The sequence below is a fragment of the Hyperolius riggenbachi genome, chromosome 10 (genome assembly GCF_040937935.1).
Source record: "Hyperolius riggenbachi isolate aHypRig1 chromosome 10, aHypRig1.pri, whole genome shotgun sequence".
In the NCBI taxonomy this organism is placed as follows: domain Eukaryota; kingdom Metazoa; phylum Chordata; class Amphibia; order Anura; family Hyperoliidae; genus Hyperolius; species Hyperolius riggenbachi.
Window position 1 is genome coordinate 229577100 of NC_090655.1, and position 18861 is coordinate 229595960.

At 45.3% G+C, this 18861-nt stretch overlaps 1 protein-coding gene across 3 annotated transcripts; it reads left to right on the forward strand.

Moving 5' to 3' along the window:
* Positions 1 to 1354: 1354 nt before the first annotated feature.
* Positions 1355 to 12078, forward strand: LOC137534730 (zinc finger protein OZF-like). 3 transcript variants are annotated; one of them, XM_068256353.1, is made up of 3 exons: positions 1355 to 1715; positions 4335 to 4872; positions 10545 to 12078. In XM_068256353.1, the coding sequence occupies exons 2-3, from the start codon at positions 4422 to 4424 to the stop codon at positions 11588 to 11590; spliced, it is 1497 nt and encodes a 498-aa protein (XP_068112454.1). In that variant the 5' UTR covers positions 1355 to 1715; positions 4335 to 4421; the 3' UTR covers positions 11591 to 12078. The 3 variants fall into 3 exon arrangements, with proteins under 3 accessions (XP_068112454.1, XP_068112453.1, XP_068112455.1); XM_068256352.1 differs by having other exon boundaries at positions 1355 to 1711; XM_068256354.1 differs by having other exon boundaries at positions 1355 to 1385.
* The last annotated feature ends 6783 nt before the right edge of the window (positions 12079 to 18861 follow it).

The window sequence follows — 18861 nt, forward strand, 5'->3', positions numbered from 1 at the left end:
TAGTAATAGTAGTAATAATAATATTATACTATAATATTATATTATTATAATATTACACCGGGCAGCATGGTGGTGTAGTGGTTAGCTCTCTCGCCTTGCAGTGCTGGGTCCCTGGTTCGAATCCCAGCCAGGGCACTATCTGCAAAGAGTTTGTATGTTCTCTCCGTGTCTGCGTGGGTTTCCTCCGGGCACTCCTGTTTCCTCCCACATTCCAAAAACATACGGATAAGTTAATTGGCTCCCCCTAAAAATTGTCCCTAGTACAGTACTTACACTACATAATATAGACATATGGCAATGGTAGGGATTAGATTGTGAGCTCCTTTGAGGGACAGTTAGTGACAAGATATATATATACATTGCACAGTGCTGCATAATATGTCGGCGCTATATAAATACTAAATAATAATAATAATAATAATATTAATAATAATGTGTTGCTGGGTTTGAAGAAAAATGTGTACTGACAGGTGCAGTTCCTACGATCTCCATAAGATGGCAATCTCTCTTTCAGAACATATCAACAGGAAGTTAGAGTTAGTGGGAGGCGATTGAGAGGAAACATAGCTGGGACAGGGAGTAGAGATGGGAAGTTCGGATCTTTTCAATGATCCGGATGATTCGAATCGGATCATTGAAGAGATCCGGATCTTTGATTCGAATCTCGGATCATTTTACTACCGGAAGCATTCGGGGTGAAATGAACAGCAGGACAGGTCTGTGGACAGGAGAAGGGGAGGGGGGTGGACACACAGAGAAGGGGAGAAGATGGACAGAGGGCAGGGAGTGGACAGAGAAGGGAGGAGGGACGAGCAGAGAGCAGAAATGCTTGCACGTAATACCCACATGCTGAAGTCATATGCTTTACATATATTTCACCTATATGTTCATCTGTACACTTTGAAAGAAAAGGTCGCACAGTGAAAGAAAGCATTCCCAGAAGATAAGTGTAGCTGTTTAGTGCCGAGTGCAGGAGGATTATATTGCCTTTCAATCACACTGCCTGCAAAGTTACTGAGCTATGCTGAGCCAAAAGCTTCCAATGTGTTCACTGTGCACAACTACGGAACAGACAGCCTATAACAAGCAGCACATTATAGCCAGTATGTGTGCTCTACACATATCTGGCAGTGGCACCCATGTCCCCTCTCTCTCATCTACCTGTCTCCCTGCAAGGCTGCCTCCCTTCCAACAGAGCGATCCATCTCAGCTCTGCTTCCAAGACCCCGCTGCCCGCTGAGAGGGGGCGTGTCGCTCCTGGCCCCGCCCCTTTTACGATCCGAATCACTCATTTTGATGATTCGGATGATCGACTCATAAAATAGATTCGGATCAAAGATCCGAATCGTTCATGATCCGGACAACACTAACAGGGAGTAGAGAAGGTAACATGCTTTTATTGATTTCACTAGCAATTTATTTACCCCTTGGGCATTGCACAGGTTGTTGGATAGGTTACACCAGCTATTGTCAACCGGGGTTCCGTGTCAATTTGACACTTCGTGGGACACATTGGTGCACTTTCCCCATTTTTGCGGAACAATATAGTCCCGTTTCTGCAGCAGCAGCGGTGGAGGGGTTCCTTCATTTTGCTTCGAGTGATTCAGTTGGACCTGTAAAGCAGCAGCAGCACCGAAGCCTGGTCTATAGTTCCAGCACGTGCGGGAGTTCAAACAGGATCCCAGCTTCAAGGAGGAAAGGACTTCTGATGGCAAGTATGGGTTTTTTGTTTTGTTTTTTCCTCTCGGACACTAATGATTTTATTGGATATATGGCCAAACAAACAAGGGGAGAGGGGACAGCAGCCACACAGACTGGGGACAAAGCAGCTGCACAAACATAGAACATAGCAGTCACACAAACGGAGACATAGCAGCCACACAGACTGGGGACATAGGAGCCACACAGACTGGTGGCATAGGAGCCACACAGACTGGGGACATGGCAGCCACGCAGACTGGGGACATGGCAGCCACGCAGACTGGGGACATGGCAGCCACGCAGACTGGGGACATGGCAGCCACGCAGACTGGGGACATGGCAGCCACGCAGACTGGGGACATGGCAGCCACGCAGACTGGGGACACGGCATCCACGCAGACTGGGGACATGGCAGCCACACAGACTGGGGACACAGCAGCCACGCAGACTGGGGACATGGCAGCCACACACAAACTGGGGACATGGCAGCCACACACAAACTGGGGACATGGCAGCCACACAGACTGGGGACATGGCAGCCACGCAGACTGGGGACATGGCAGCCACGCAGACTGGGGACACGGCAGCCACGCAGACTGGGGACACAGCAGCCACGCAGACTGGGGACATGGCAGCCACACACAAACTGGGGACATGGCAGCCACACACAAACTGGGGACATGGCAGCCACACACAAACTGGGGACATGGCAGCCACACACAAACTGGGGACATGGCAGCCACACAGACTGGGGACATGGCAGCCACGCAGACTGGGGACATGGCAGCCACGCAGACTGGGGACACAGCAGCCACGCAGACTGGGGACACGGCAGCCACACACAAACTGGGGACATGGCAGCCACACGCAGACTGGGGACATGGCAGCCACACGCAGACTGGGGACATGGCAGCCACACAGACTGGGGACATGGCAGCCACGCAGACTGGGGACATGGCAGCCACGCAGACTGGGGACATGGCAGCCACGCAGACTGGGGACATGGCAGCCACGCAGACTGGGGACATGGCAGCCACGCAGACTGGGGACATGGCAGCCACACAGACTGGTGACATGGCAGCCACACAGACTGGGGACATGGCAGCCACACAGACTGGGGACATGGCAGCCACACAGACTGGGGACATGGCAGCCACACAGACTGGGGACCTAGGTGCGAGATTAGCACAGACATGGGTATGGGAAATCAGTGGGGAGTATGAAAATAGTAATAGCAGGTATGATATATAGATATTGTATACAGCAATGATTGTATACGTCAGCAGAGATAGTGATAGTTCAGGAATAAAGCATTAGTGATGAAGTAATTTGTAGTTAAAAATACTTACGGCTTATTGTGAAGACTGCAAGTAATATTAGTTGTTTATAAAGGAAAATGTGTCTCCTTTAGGCTTGGTTCACATTGCACCGGAATCCTGCTGTGCACAGTGAGAGCAGATGTGCTTTTGCCATCCATGACATGGAACATTTGCTCTGAGACTTGCCGTTGTGTCCCTTGCATTGGACATGCTATGAATGACATGTCTCAGGCTTGATTCACAAACCCGTGCTAACTGTTAGCACGGGTTTTTGAACCAAGCCCTTTAGGCTCATACACACGGGGCACAACTGTCGCCACAAACACGTGGCACGCGCATGTTGTGACGACAGGTCCTCCGTGTGTATGAGGCGCGTGCCACAAACTGCCGCTACTCAGAGCTGTCGCCAGGCGATTGACTTTGCCAATCGCCGGCAACAGCTTTCGCAGCAACCGTCGCTAGTCCGCCACGCGTACTGCAACAGCTACCCACAGCTAGAAGGGAGCTTCCTGCGGGGGGCCGAACCTTCGGAGACAGCTTCCGCCGCATCTCTGTCTGTCGTGTAGACAGCTGTCGCTCAGGCGGAGGTGTCACCAAGCCGTTGCGCACACGTCTCCTGTGTGCTAGCAACAGCTACAACGGTGCCTCGTGTGTATGAGGCTCCAATGTCCCATAGCTGCAACCAGTGCGAGCAACTAAGTCTCTTGCACGACATGCCCTTAAAGGATACCAGTGCTCAAATTATTTTGAGAAGCAGGCATACACTGTTACCTGTGCTGATGCCTACCGCTCCCCCCGCCTGTTCTCCTCTGACCCACCCGTAACTTACTTAGCAGTCCCCGGGATTCTCTTCATTGATAACCATTGCATATGTGTTTAAATGACCACTGTCACAGAAATATTGTACCTTTTTAAATACATATAAATAGTAACCATAAATTACTTTTCCTAAGCCACTGTCTGACAAATCTGAGTGGTTCTGGAATAGTCCATTTCCTCTTGGCGGGGTTCTCTGTAGTTCCTTTATTCTTTAGAAACTCACTCCCTGGAATGATGCTTACTGTATCTACTTATTTGCACACTATTTTGGTAGTTGGACTGTACAACTGCCATTCAGTAAGTGCTCTTGTTAATAAAGAATATCCCCCATGAGGAAATTACCTATTAAAAAAAAATTGTGCTACATACTGTAAGTAACAGCAACATATGAAAAAGTAAGACAATGTATATGTTATAAATATGTAGTTTAAGGTTTACAACTTTTTGCAATAGCAGTCCTTTAATTACTTTATTTTTGTCATACTATGGATGTAGGGTGAGGATTTGATTGTCCTGAAGGTTGATGCTGCAGAGGTAACTTGTGTGAGGGATGATTTACAGACTACAAAAGAGGGTGAAATCATGAGCACTATTAAACAAGAAGAAGAGATGTATGTGAGGAGTGATCATCGGTCTATGAACAATGGTGACGTGATGGGGACAATTAAAGAGGAAGAAGAGACATATATGAGGTGCAATCAGCAGTCTACAGAGCAGGGTGTAATAATGAGGTCAATCAAAGAGGAAGAAGAGAGATATGTGAGGCGTGCTCACCAGTGTATGGAGGAAGGTGACATGATGAAGACAATTAAAGAGGAGGAAGAAGAGATGTATGTGAGAAGGGATCAGCAGTCCACAGAGGGTGACATGACGAGGACAATTAAAGAGGAGGAAGAAGAGAAGTATGTGAGGAGTGATCAGCCGTCCACAGAGGGTGACATGACGAGGACAATTAAAGAGGAGGGAGAAGAGAAGTATGTGAGGAGTGATCAGCATACTATGGAGGGGAACAAAACGATGAAAATCAGCACAGGTAAGTAAGAAACTCAAATTCCAGAAACTTTACACATCTTTATTGTTCCTCTGCCTCTGGAACATATCGTGCCTATGAGACGTGGGGGCTGATTCATGGAGCTGCGGTAATATTGCCATGCATAGGGAGCGCAAGGCAGTACTACCGGTAGTAACACCAGTAGTGTACCACATGCTGCGCAAGTACCGCAACCCACATTATATGGGTAGCAAGAGCGTTATACCGGAACACGCATTTTGCAAGGAATGTAACACGTGTTACCGTAGTAAAGGCTGTGTAAACCATGCGGGTTGCAATACACATGTGCACCGGCAACCATGACTGGCATGTGTATGGACGGAGAACTGCGCCAGAAGCCAGTGGCGGACATGTACAGGTACTTTATAGTGCACTGGGTGGGCACATAGCACATTAGGGGGACAGCGTTGGGCTGACAAGGCGGAGGATACAGAATCACAATGCCGATTCCTGATTGATTTCACCATGAAATTGATCGGGAATCGTCCTGCGGTGTATGGACAGCCAACAGATCTCTTTCTAATCAGATTCTTTCAGAGAGCGATGTGTCTCTTTGTTGAATCTGCCCATCATTGCTAGATGTATGGCTACCTTTAGCCTAGAATACACACCAGATGAAACTTGGGCAAGGCAGCTGGTAGAGACCGGGAATCTAGTGTGTGTACAGCCGCCCCCGATGTCATCAGTCTGGCGGATGGATCTGCAGGATAGCGACGTGTCTGTACAGCCTAGGCCCTGCAATGTCACCTGAGGGGTCAGGTCCCGATCCCCGGAGGGTGGCATGCCTTGCCTAAGAGTGTGTGAGGCTTTAGGGTTAGAACCTTGAAAAAGGAAACGGAATGTCCTTAATTTGGCCCCTGGTAAAATGGTGGATGGACATGGGCTATACCAGTTCTTCAGATCAAAGCATTCACCTATAGGGGGTTCCATTACCAGTGGGTCTCTGAACCCCTTTAGTGATTAAGATCAATATTGTTCTAAAAGTATTACATTTAAATTGGTTCATGCATACCAAGTCAATGGGAGCATTTTTTTAAAAAAGCTCTCAGAAAACGCTGATGGCTAAAAAGCAATCAGAAAAGCGCTTATAGTGTATCTGATCTCAAAAGCCTGGTACACACATCTTATTTTGATTGGCCAATGACTGGCCAATGTTACCACTGCCTTGTGGTATGAGGGCCAACAGATTTTCAGGAGAAAGGTGCCAGCAGGCAAATATAACCTTTAAATGACAAGACGCTAACATTGTTTAACCTCCTTGGCGGTTCGGGGTAAGCCGCGCAGGAGGTTTTCTCAGGCCCTCCTGGGCCGATTTGCGTAATTTTTTTTTTGATGGACGCAGCTAGCACTTTGCTAGCTGCGCCATCACACCGATCGCCGCCGCCCCGCGCTCGATCGCCGCTATCCACGCCGCCGTAGAGCCACCCCCCCCCCAGACCCCTGCGCTGCCTGCCTTATCAGCGCCAGGCAGCGCTAAGGGGTGGATCGGGATTCCCTTAGACGTCACGACGTCATCCCGCCCCGTCGCCATGGCGACGGGGGAAGCCCTCCAGGAAATCCCGTTCTTTGAACGGGATTTCCTGATCGCCTATCGCCGGAGGCGATCGGAGGGACTGGGGGGATGCCGCTGAGCAGCGGCTATCATGTAGCGAGCCCTAGGCTCGCTACATTATTTTTAAAAAAAAATAGCAAAAAAACGGCAGCGCTGCCCCCTGGCGGTTTTTAATATACCGCCAGGGAGGTTATACAGCCTAAAATGACATTTTCATTAAAGGACAACTGTAGTGAGAATAATATGGAGGCTGCCATATTTATTTCCTTTTAAACCATACTAGTTGCCTGGCTGCCCTGCTGGTCTATTTGGCTGCAGGAGTGTCTGAATCACACCAGGAACAAGCTTAAAGCCTCATCTACACGGTACAATTTTCCATCAGTGTGTAGATGTCCAAATTGCTTTAGATGAATTTTGCAATAGATTTTGCTTTGATAAGTACCCAAAATCTATTGCAAAATATAACGCAATCCGATTGGACCGCTTGGAAATTATCCGATCTGACGGAAAATTGTACTTTGTAGATGAGGCTTTATGCTGGGTACACACAGTACAATTTTCCGTGCAATAGATGGATCAGATAGATAAAATCCGTCATGTTCGATATTGCTCCCGATTGTTTCCGCGCTTGATTTCTCATAGCGGTGAATGGAAAAAGATTAAAAAAACGAATTAAGATAAGAGAAACGAGTGCAGAATAGTGCCGCAAAAACGATCGTGTGTACCCAGCATAAGAGGCAGAGCATCAGCAGGATAGCCAGGCAATTAGTATTGCTTAAAATGGAATACATATGGCAGCCATCATATCCCTCTCGCTTCAGTTGTCCTTTAAGGTGATAGGATATGTAGACTGGCCTCAGCATGTTTTAGCTGGCTCCGTTTTATTTTGCAGTTCAATATACCGTAGTTTGTATTTTCTATATATCGATGGTTAAGAGTAGGGATGATCAATGACATGCAAATATTTCCGAGTCCATGCAGATTTATGTAGATTTTTAGATGCAAACATATACAGCTTGAAAATGGACCAATCAAGTCCCCCCCAGGTTTAAATTGATTGGTCCATTTTCAAGCTGTATGTTTGCATAAAGATGTACATAATCCTGCATGAACTCAGAGATATTTACATCTCATTAATCATCCCTAGTAAAGAACTTCCAGTGACATCATAGAGAGCCAGAAGCACTAAGATTTTGGAAAGAACTAAAGAATCTAAGGCTAAAAAAGCCAACTAAAATAAATTGCAAATTTTCAGCATCACGTGAGCAAGAAGTTACTCCCAGAATGCATCACATCAGGTCAGTGAGTGGATTATATGGCTCTGTAAAATGAATAGGAATGCCAGAAACCAACAGTTCTGGAGAAATGCCTGGCTTTTCAGGGGTTACAGGAATGGTGTGCTGATTTGCTTACTGTCCTGAAGATATGTATCATGGGAGTCATTTCTTGCTCATGTGAAGCTGGATATTTTCAAATCCCTTCTGCTCTCATTATTATTTATTGGATTTATATAACGCCAACATATTACACAACGCTGTACATAACAGGGATGACCGACAACACAATACAGGTAATAAGCAATAAGATACACAACACAATACAGGCAGGCAGTAATACAATCAATGGTCACATCCTGATGAAGCCTGAGGTTGGGCGAAATGCATGGATGGGAGGAGCTCCGATGGACGGCAGAGAGACGTTTACACTTACATGCCTGCATTCCCGCTCCCCGCAAAGCTACAGGACACTAGCAGGTAGAGCAAAGGGGATACGCTGAAGCCCACACCAGTGTGCACACTGCGGACAGTCCAGCAGGAGCGGTGAGATCATTCTTAGTGCAGTCATGCCCTATGGATTTGTTACATTCTGATGCTGCGCATAATAATCTTTTATGCATACCGCTCACCACTAACAAGCATTGTGCTTACTCTAACTAACCCCGCACTACTGGCCAGTCAGGCATTTGTTCTATACCACTAGTTGGCTGATGGACTATGCTTTAGGACTGGCGGCAGCTATCAATGACAATCTATGTATATGGTCTGCTTTCTCCATGCCGCACATCAGACAATATATGATGGCAACCGGTGTGAATGGTCCACAGGTGCGTGGATAACCTACATGAAGCCATCACGCTGTGTGATTTCACTTATTAGACTAAGCGCATACGATTATATTGCAGTGACATCATCTGCAGTATTCAGTGTTGAAGATTCTTTCTTAAAGGATACCCGAACTGAAATGTGACATAATGAGATAGACATGTGTATGTACAGTGCCTAGCACACAAATAACTATGCTGTGTTCCTTTTTTTCTTTCTTTGCCTGAAAGAGGTGAAACGTCAGGTATGTAAATGGCTGACTCAGTCCTGACTCAGACAGGAAGTGACTACAGTATGACCCTCACGGATAAGAAATCCCCCTTTTTTACCTCTTTCTTGCTCTAAGAAGCCATTTTCTGCTAGGAAAGTGTTTTATAGTTGGAATTTCTTATCAGTGAGGGTCACACTGTAGTCACTTCCTGTCTGAGTCAGGACTGAGTCAGCCGCTTGTATACCTTATATGTAACTCTTTCAGGCAGAGAAAGAAAAAAAAGGAACACAGCATAGTTATTTGTGTGCTAGGCACTGTACATACACATGTCTATCTCATTATGTCACATTTCAGTTCGGGTATCCTTTAAGTGATCCATGTTCTCACTCAGGGCATGAGTGTAAACAGTGTGCATGACTGGTGTGGACCGGGTCGACCCCTAGCTGTACCATATATTATTGTTTTTAATATTTTAATGTGTATGTTCACCCCAATGGTCTGACCTAACAGTCAAACACACAAAAAGGTTTCATATAATACAGAATTTTTCATTTTTCTAAATTCCATGAGGCTCATATTTAGACCTATCTTTGACCCCATTTTTTTGCAGGCAATAATACAATGACAGATCATACACTGGAGTGGTAGTCCCAGTAATATAAGTTCACATATTCTAGATAGAGTGCACTAGGCCTGAAAGATAAATCGAATTTAAACCGAAATCGCGATCACAAAGATCACAATTTCAAAATGTCAAAGCAGCGATTATCGTGATTGCATCATTTCCACATGGGAAATTTGAAGAAGCGGCTTCAAACTTACCCAAAGTCCGGGCGCATGTGGCCCGCAGCATCGGCAGTGTTGGACATACCTTCCGCACAAGTCCAATGCTGTCTGTCCTCTCTTGCCATCTGCCGACTCTTGTGCACGTCATACTTCCTGGTTCCTGTATGTCACATGACATACAGGAAGTATGTCGTGCATTAGAGCCTGCAGGAGGTGAAGTGGATAGATGGGCATCGCTGGACTCTTGCTGGAAGGTATGACCAGCACTGCTGCAACTTGGGGGCACAGGGTGGGTACAGAGAGAGACACGGTGGGCACAGAGAGAGACACAGAATGGGCGCAGAGAGACAAAAGGGGCACAAAGAAACAAATGGGAAAAGAGAGAGACCCAGAGGCCCCCTCTGGGTCTCTCTCTTTTTCCATTGTTCCCCTTTTCTGTGTGCCTCTGTCCCCGTCTCTCTTTTTGCACCCTGTGTCTCTCTTTGTGCCATCTTTGTGTGCCCTCTGTGTCTCTCTCTGTGCCCCACAGAGAGAGACACAGAGGGCACACAGACAAAGATGGCACAAAGAGAGACACAGGGTGCAAAAAGAGACGGGGACAGAGGCGCATAGAGAAGGGGAACAATGCTTTATTTAAAGGAAATCGTGAATCGAAATCGTGATTTCGGACAGTAATCGCTCAATTAAATTTTTTACTAAAATCGTTCAGGCCTAGAGTGCACAATCAAGTATGATACACAAGGAGAGGGCCCTGCCAAAGGCTTACAGTCTAGAGAAAGGGGGTGATGATATGAAAGGAGGGGGGCTGCATTGAGAGGTTCTTGGCAGAGAGGGTTAGGGCAGCGCTGAGGTGGGGTAGGCCTTCTTAGAAGATAACATTGCATTTTAAATTGGTGCTAGGATGGGATTTGTTCCCATGTTGGAACTCTGTGATGATTTTGCCAGTTTGACTGCAGAACAGGACTGATGTACTGTATGTAATTTCCATGTTCTTATTTCATAGCCGGGGGACATCGTGTCTGGAATATCCCGGAGGGGAATCTGACTTTAACTGAAGATAACACCCAGCATCCTCCAGGAGGGAACCTAGTTCCTGGAAATACACACCACAGACTTTACCATGAGGAGAGGAGATCACCGGATCCCCCTAATCCTGAGGAATCTTCTGGCACATCACATCCTGTTACCCCAAATATCCATGCAGATAGATCACTCCATCAACCCATTTCTCCGGAATCTCCTCCCACTAAATCTGAGCCTGCCACTCAGGGAAGTAAGAATAAATATCCATGTTTAGAATGTGGGAAATTATTTCATTTTAAAGGAAAACTTTATCACCACAAGAAGACTCATACAGACGAGCGGCCATTTTCCTGTTCAGTGTGTGGGAAATGTTTCAAGGACAAAGGATCACTTATTAGACACAAGAAGATTCACACTGGGGAGAAATCTTTTTGCTGTTCAGAATGTGGGAGATGGTTTGGCGAAAAGAGATCACTTGTCAGGCACCATAAAACACACACCGGAGAGCTTCCCTTTTCGTGCTCAGAGTGTGGGAAATGTTTGAGAGACAGAACAGCCCTCCTTCGTCACATGAGGACTCACACAGGTGAGCAGCAGTTTTCTTGTTCAGAGTGTGGGAAACTCTTTAGTGAGAGACAATCCCTTCTTAGCCACCAGAGGAGTCACACCGGAGAGAAACCCTTTGCCTGTTCAGAGTGTGGTAAGTATTTGGTAAATAAAGTATCCCTTTTTCTTCACCAGAGGATTCACACAGGTGAGCGGCCGTTCTCCTGTTCAGAATGTGGGAAATGTTTTATACAGAAATCGGCTCTTCTTCGACACCAGAGAAAACACACTGGTGAACAGCCGTATTCCTGTCATCAGTGTGGGAAATGTTTCCGTGAGAAAAGTGCACTTCATAGCCACCAGAAGTCTCACAGTGGAGAGCGCCCTTTTTCCTGTTCAGAATGTGGGAAATCCTTTAGTGAGAAAAGATCACTTGTTCGCCATAAGAAGACTCATGGTGGTGAGCAACCTTATTCCTAAGAGTGGGAGGTGCTTTAGTGAAAAAGAAAAAGCTTCTTTGGCATCATAGAACTCACACCGGAGAGCAGCCATTTTGGTGTCCGGAATGCGGGAAACATTTCATTGACAAACGAACCCTTCTTCGCCACCTGAGAACTCCTACAGGTGAGCAACCTTTTTCTTGTGCCGAGTGTGGGAAACGCTTTAGTGAGAAAAGATCATTTCTTCACCACCAGCGAACTCACACTGGAGAGAAACCTTTTCCTTGTTGAGAATGTGGGAAATGTTTCATTGACAAAAGAGCACGACTTAGCCACCTTAGGATATACAGAAGCAAGTGACCTTTTTTTTTTCTTGTTTAGAGTTTTAGGCTTCTTGCACACCAAGACGTTGTGTTAGGTGTCACGTTAAGGTCGCATAACGTGCACCTAACACAACGTATGGTGCTGCAAAAGCCGACGGTAGAGTGAGCCGCGTTCGGCGGCTCGATTCCTATAATGTCTCCCAGAGTGGCGCTGATTGGCCAGCGGGACCACGTGATGCGGAGCGAGACACTCCGCATCACGTGGTCCCGCCGGCCAATCAGCTGCCGCCAGTGCAGTGAATATTAAGTAGCCATGTGCGCGGCTACTGTAGCTGGCTCTCCCCGCCTCCTCTCCGCCCCCCACTGCGCATGTGCAAACAGTCTAACGCGGCTATAGCCGCTCCAACGCCGTAGCATGCTGCACTTTGCACCGAACGTGCAGCATTACATGTAACGCAACGTGGGCTGTGTGAACAGCCCACTTGTGTTACATTGCTGTGCGTTGGGGGAGCGTTACAGGCGCACTAACGTGCGCCTGTAACGTCTTGGTGTGTAAGCAGCCTAAAAAATATTTTAGTGGCAAAATATCCCTTCTTAGAGAACTCACAAAGGTGAGCAGCTTTTTTCCTGTCTGTAATGAGGAGAATATCTCATTTTGAAAAGACGACTTCAACACCAGAAGGTTGTAAAAGGTGTGCAGAGAAATAGATATGCTGAAGACCCTATTTCATGTTCATAGGGTGGGAAAGGTTTCATTTGTGAGGAAGTCTCACAAGCCTGTGGATTATTCAACTGAAAGAGTGGTTTATCTCTAAATCAGTGAGCAGTTAGTAAATGCATAGAGGTCATAAAAAGATGCTGCATTAAATTCCATGCTGCATACACTTGCATCAACGCGGAACGATTAGCATTTTTTTCACGTTGTGTAGTCTCCAATACTGCTACTAAATGATCAGGCAATAACAGCAGGATTGATACCTGTCCACAAATGCAAGAAAAAAAAATCGAAATCGATAGGTGAAATGAAGCAGTCTGTCCCCCATATCCTCCAGTTGGTTGGGGCAAACTCCAGTACCCAGAGCAGTAAGGATAAACCCATACACAGTGCCGTTTTATGTCCAGCTCCATGTTAACAAGTCAGACTTGCTGGCAAATGTTCACGTGTGATGACGTTTATCAGGCCAGCAATATATAAATATAAAGCTGGTATACACCAGGAAATTTTCACCTCAGATCCTACTTTTCATTGAGTAAATGATCAGATCACGCGAAACAAATATACAGCCTTTTGATTGCCAGTGCTCCCGAGCTCAAGATTGATCGCTTCCTCGATCAGAAGCAGATTGGACAGGCTGGAAAACATTGGGGTAAAGCTTTTCTATGTATTTACTATGGCTTTTCTTGGTGAAGTGAACATTGTTGTTTCACAAAATAATCAAGTTTACGCTGTGGGCTGCTGACTAGGAATGATCAATGAGATGCAAATTCTTCTGAAATTATGCAATTTCTTTTGCAAATGTATGCAGTTTGAAAATGGACCAATCAGTTTAAATCCAGGTTTAAATTGATTGGTCCAGTTTCAAGCTGCATATATTTGCATAAAAGTTTGCATCAACTCAGAAGAATTTGCATATCTTTGATCATCCCTACTGCTGACAACGCCCCCCTTTTATACAATTTATGTCTACATATAAGTTTTACATCATTGATTGTGAACCTTTCCCCATCCTACTAATGACTAACTCAACCATGTCTGATTGGGGATTGGTAATAATTAATCCCAAGTGTAGGATTATCGTAGAATCTCATCTTGTATACTATATTCAGGATTACTACTTTTTATGCTAAAAGACACATTTGCTTGGTTTCTTTAAATGATGTATGCTGTCTGAATTATTCATGAATAAAATGGTTGTTTTGCTTTTAATTACGTGGTTCATACGAGCCAGTGGGTGTGATTTTTACACCACTCCCCTTACTTTCCCAGGATCCCTAAAGTGGTCTGAAAGCCAGCATTTCTACTTTGCTCTAAAAGATTATTCTCAGCTAGAAAGCTACTATCCCAGCATTTTTTTTTAGCAAAACACTGAAGTGGTTAAACAAAGCACTTTGTCCTGCTATTCAGCTTCAAATCCGCATAGAATCTGGAGATAACAGTATCTTTGTTTACATTCCAATGTTGTTAGAATGTGTGTAAACACAGTGTAACAAGTGAAAAGGAGCTCTCTGTGCTACACACACACACACACACACACTTTTCAGAAAAGTGCATAAGAAGCTGTTAAAGAGACTCTGTAACAAAATTTTCATCCTTATTTCTTCTATCCTACAAGTTCCTATACCTGTTCTAATGTGCTCTGTCTAACTGCAGCCTTTTCTAGTTGCACAGTGGCTGTATTATCTTTGTTATATGATCTAATCTTCTCTCCTCTGTCGGGTCTTTCGGGCTGAGGCAGTCAGGCTGGAATGTGATGTGCTGCTTGTGATTGGATAGAAGCTATACACCCTCTCCAGGCCCCTTGCAAGCTCTGTATGAGTCACACACTGACCTACTCTCAGCCTATCACAAGCTGTTAGCAGCTATGTCTTTTGTTTGTAAACACTGCATACAAATGGCAATTACAAGCCAGGATTGCAGCAGGGAGTGGCATACCATTCTGAGTACAGATTCTCTTTAATATATAATAAAAAGCAGTTAGAATAAAATGCAATGCCAGCTTTCAGAGCACAATAAAGTACACTTTGGAAACTTGTAATTTTTATTGAATGTTATGTCAGCGTTTCAGACCACTTAATTTTTGTTATCTCAATTATTTAGGGCCATGTAGATTTTTTTTTTATTTTTTTTGTACCTTATTCAATTCAATACACAATCAATATGCCTAACTAATTTGTAGACTCCTCGTGCACTGCGCGCTAAAGATGTGCGCGTGCGATACTTGTCACCCACAGGGACTGGGACCTAGAGTAGACCTGAACTCAGAACATCCTCTCTGCTCTATAAGATACGCAACAGCATAATAACCTTTAAAGAAAAACATTTCTTTGTTACAGCTGACACTAATCCTGCAATAAACCTGCGCTGTTTCTACTTCCTGCTTTCATGGAAGCAGACATATTTTTAACGTCCTGTGCTTTTAAATGAGCTTATCTGTTGTGGCAGTCAGGTGACACAGATGAGAGCTCAAATTACAACTTGTGCTTTGACACAGATGAGGGGGGGGGGGGGGGGGATTAGACAGGCTAAACTCTCTAAATACATACAAGGTGCATTTCTCTGTTTTCCTTCTGTCCTGTGCAAGAGTTCAAGTCCACTTTAACCTTCAGGTGACAGCCATGGTGCCAAATGTTGCACAGAAATCTTGTCTGTTGCTGTGTTATGGGGAGAAGGTATAACATGTGGCATACAATGGAGTGGCTGCATGCGGGAGAGGTAAGGAGGGGGATAATGGACTTCCAGATCATTAACCCTTTTCAGGACTGACACAAGTGAAATCTACCTCCTGTTTGTGGCTGTCAATCTCTGACATGACGTAGATTTCACCCGTTCCCGTCTCGCACTTCTGCCATGATCTCCGCTCTGTCTCCACTGCCTGCAATTTGCTCAGCTGGCTAAATGACAGCTGGGCTCCATGTGCTGGTCAGTAGCCGATTTCATTGGCTCCTGACCCTGTGGTCACTGTCAACCAATCACAGTGATCACAGCTCTAAAATAGAAAAAAAAGCTCTGGTTCTTAAATTGAACCTGAGGTGAGAGTGATGGAGGCTGCCATATCTCCTTTTAAACAATACTAGTTGCCTGGCAGCCCTGCTGATCTATTTGGCAGCAGTAGTGTCTGTATCAAACCAGAAACAAGCATGCAGTTAATCCAGTCAGATCTAACAATATTGTGTCCTTTCCAGAATAGAGCCAACACTTCCTTCAATAGAGAGTTAGAATGTGAGACTAAAATTTAAACTTCCCCAATCAGCCACATCATAATGAATTTTAGGGGCAAACAGTTATTTGATACATGTAAAAAATATTGCTGACGCAGTCAGACTGTTTCACTTTGGAAGGCTTTACACATTGCTCTACTATGGAAGATTGTTCTCTGATCACTAAATGCAGTAAATAATACTGAGTAAATGAAGCAGAGAGTTTTCCTCTGCAGAGTTCTGTAAATGTTGGCAGCTCTATAGGCAGAGGAAAGAAACTCTTCACTAAATGAACATCCACAGATCTGAATCAATATTATCTGATGAAGAGGTGTGAGTCTACAAAATGCATCATGGATTTCAGGGCCGAGCAGAATATACAGTACGGCATATTATGCAAGGAGGTAAGGCATCTTACATTGTTTTCAACTGTTTTTTTTTGTTTGTTTTCTTTTCCATCCTAACCTCCAAACACTCACGCCTTCCAAATTTGTACTGTATTAGCCATCAGTGAAAGCAAGACGACGTGAATCAGGATGAAACAATTTATTGACTAACTTAAAAGAACTAGAGTAAGCTTTCCGCTAATCAGCCTTCTTCAGGCATGAATGGAGCCTGAAGAAGACTGAGTAGCCGAAAGATTACACCTTTTCTTTTAAGTTAGCCAATAAGTGGTATCATCCTGATGCAAAACTTTGTGATGTTCCCCTCCCCCCACTCACAATTCTCCCTGGCAATCGCCTCATCATTCCAAACACATCTACCCCCCCCCCTCAAAAAACAAAACAAAAAACTCACATCCCCCCCCCCCCCAAAAAAAAAAAAAGAAAACCACTTAAAATCCCCTCCTCCTTTTGATGTTTCTTGTGAAGGATGTGTGGTTCATGGCCCAGATCCAACCAAGATACAGGCGGCAGCACACAAGGCGTGAGGCTGCTGGGATTTCATGAACCCCATGTCGGGCATCTCAATTCACTAGCATGCCAGCATGGTCTGGAACACAAGCAGGATCAATCAGGGCAGGGGAACGCAGGCAATAGCCATAAGTCACAGGTCAGGCTTCATACATACTTCAGGTGAAAGAATAAATACACAATCCAGCCTGACAAAAAGAAACTGCAAAAATTATAATTCGAGAAGGCCAGTACATTTCTCCTATGAGATTTGTACAATTAACTTGGTGCCTCAGCTTATGCCATGAAATGTGCCAGGGACCTATGCAAGGCTTTGAGTCAGATTTACACAATTTGTACCATTGTATGATGTTGACATATTAAGAGTTAAACTACATGAATTTCCCTGCTTTTGACTCCATCCTCTCCTACTGCAAACCCTCCAGTCTATAACTACTGGTGACACTGCCCTCTCTGGGTTATCTTTTTATTTATCTAACTACTTCTAAACCTCTTTTAGAGAGAACTCTTCCTCCTCCTCTACATGTTCCCCAAGGTTCAGTCCTTAGACCTGTACTCTGCTCTCTTGAAGTCTTAAAGGGATACTTAAGCCAGGAATAAAAATAAATAAATAAATCAGTTTTTCTTGCCTGGGGCTTCTACCAGCCCCCTGCAGCAGTCCCGTGCCCTCGCAGTCACTCACGGAACCTCCGGTCCCCCACCACTAGCTAGTTTAGTTTTCGCTGACGGAGTCGACGGGCTTTATGCTGTTGTGCAGGCCTGGCCGCACATATCTTTCTCCATGTTCCCGTCCACAATAGCGTCCTGCACAGACCGGAACGCAAAGAAATATGAGTGGTCTGGCCTGTCAGTGAAAATGAAACTAGCTGGCGGTGGGGGACCGGAGGCTCCATGAGTGACTGCAAGGGCACGGGATGACTGCAAGGGGCTGGTAGAAGCCCCAGGAAAGTAAAACTGATTTTTTTTTATTCCTGACTTAAAGGAATACTGTAGGGGGGGTCAGGGGAAAATGAGGTGTAATTACCCGGGGCTTCTAATGGTCCCCCGCAGATGTCCTGTGCCCGCGCAGCCACTCACCGATGCTCCAGGCCCCGCCTGCGGTTCACTTCTGGAATTTCAGTCTTTAAAGTCTGTAAACCACTGCGCCTGCGTTGCCGTGTCCTCGCTCCCGCTGATGTCACCAGGAGCGTACTGCACAGGCACAGACCATACTGGGCTTGCGCAGTACACTCCTGGTGACATCAGCGAAAGCGAGGACTTGGTAATGCAGGCGCTGTGGTTTTCAGACTTTGTAATGCAGGCGCTGTGGTTTTCAGACTTCTGAAATTCCAGAAGTGGGCCTGGAGCATCGGCGAGTGGCTGCACGGGCACAGGATGTCTGCGGGGGACCATTAAAAGCCCCGGTTAAGTTCAACTAATTTTCCCCCAACCTCCCTACAGTTTTCCTTTAAGTGTCCCTTTACAGGACATCCAAGGTGAAAATAAACTGATGAGATAAACAATAGTATCCACCCTCCTCCTAAAAATGACTATTTTTTAGATATCCCACAGTTTTATTTTTTAATCTAGTTTTTACTGTTTCATTGTCTCTGCTCAATGACACCTTCATTGAAATATGCCAGAGCTTAAATCTATGAACTGTTGACACTTTTTATCTTTTTCCTGCTCCCAGAAACAATTTACTGATAGGAAAGTGTTTTATGGATGCAATTACTTAGAGGGTTATGCTATAGCACAACCCAATCCCGACCCAGACAGAAACTGTTGCTTGCATACCTGATTTTTAACTTTTTCCGACATGGAAAGGAAAAAAGAAACAGCATAGTTATTTGTGTGCTTGGCACTGTACATACACATGTCTATCTCATCATGTCATGTCACCTCAGTTGTCCTTTAACATTTGGCAATCTTATACTCTCCTTCCCCTTCTCATTGAACATCTCTACAGTTCCCCTGATTTTTCTCCATATATCCTAAGAAAAAAACCTCATTCTGCCCTTCAGCTGAATCATGGATGGCTGACAAATACCTGGGATTCAGTTTGGATAAACCACCACCCTCCTTCTCTAAATGTATATTACACTGTAATTTCCTCAACCCCACAGGCACGCCATCCTGATGTCACCTTTGACTCTATACTCTCATCCTCTCCCTTC

Coding starts and splice junctions, on each gene's coding strand:
- LOC137534730 (XM_068256352.1), top strand. CDS start 1,391: ATGCTTTTATTGATTTCACTAGCAATTTATTTACCCCTTGGGCATTGC. Junction 1,712..4,334: donor GGAGGAAAGGACTTCTGATG/GCAAGTATGGGT, acceptor CTATGGATGTAG/GGTGAGGATTTGATTGTCCT. Junction 4,873..10,544: donor AACGATGAAAATCAGCACAG/GTAAGTAAGAAA, acceptor CTTATTTCATAG/CCGGGGGACATCGTGTCTGG.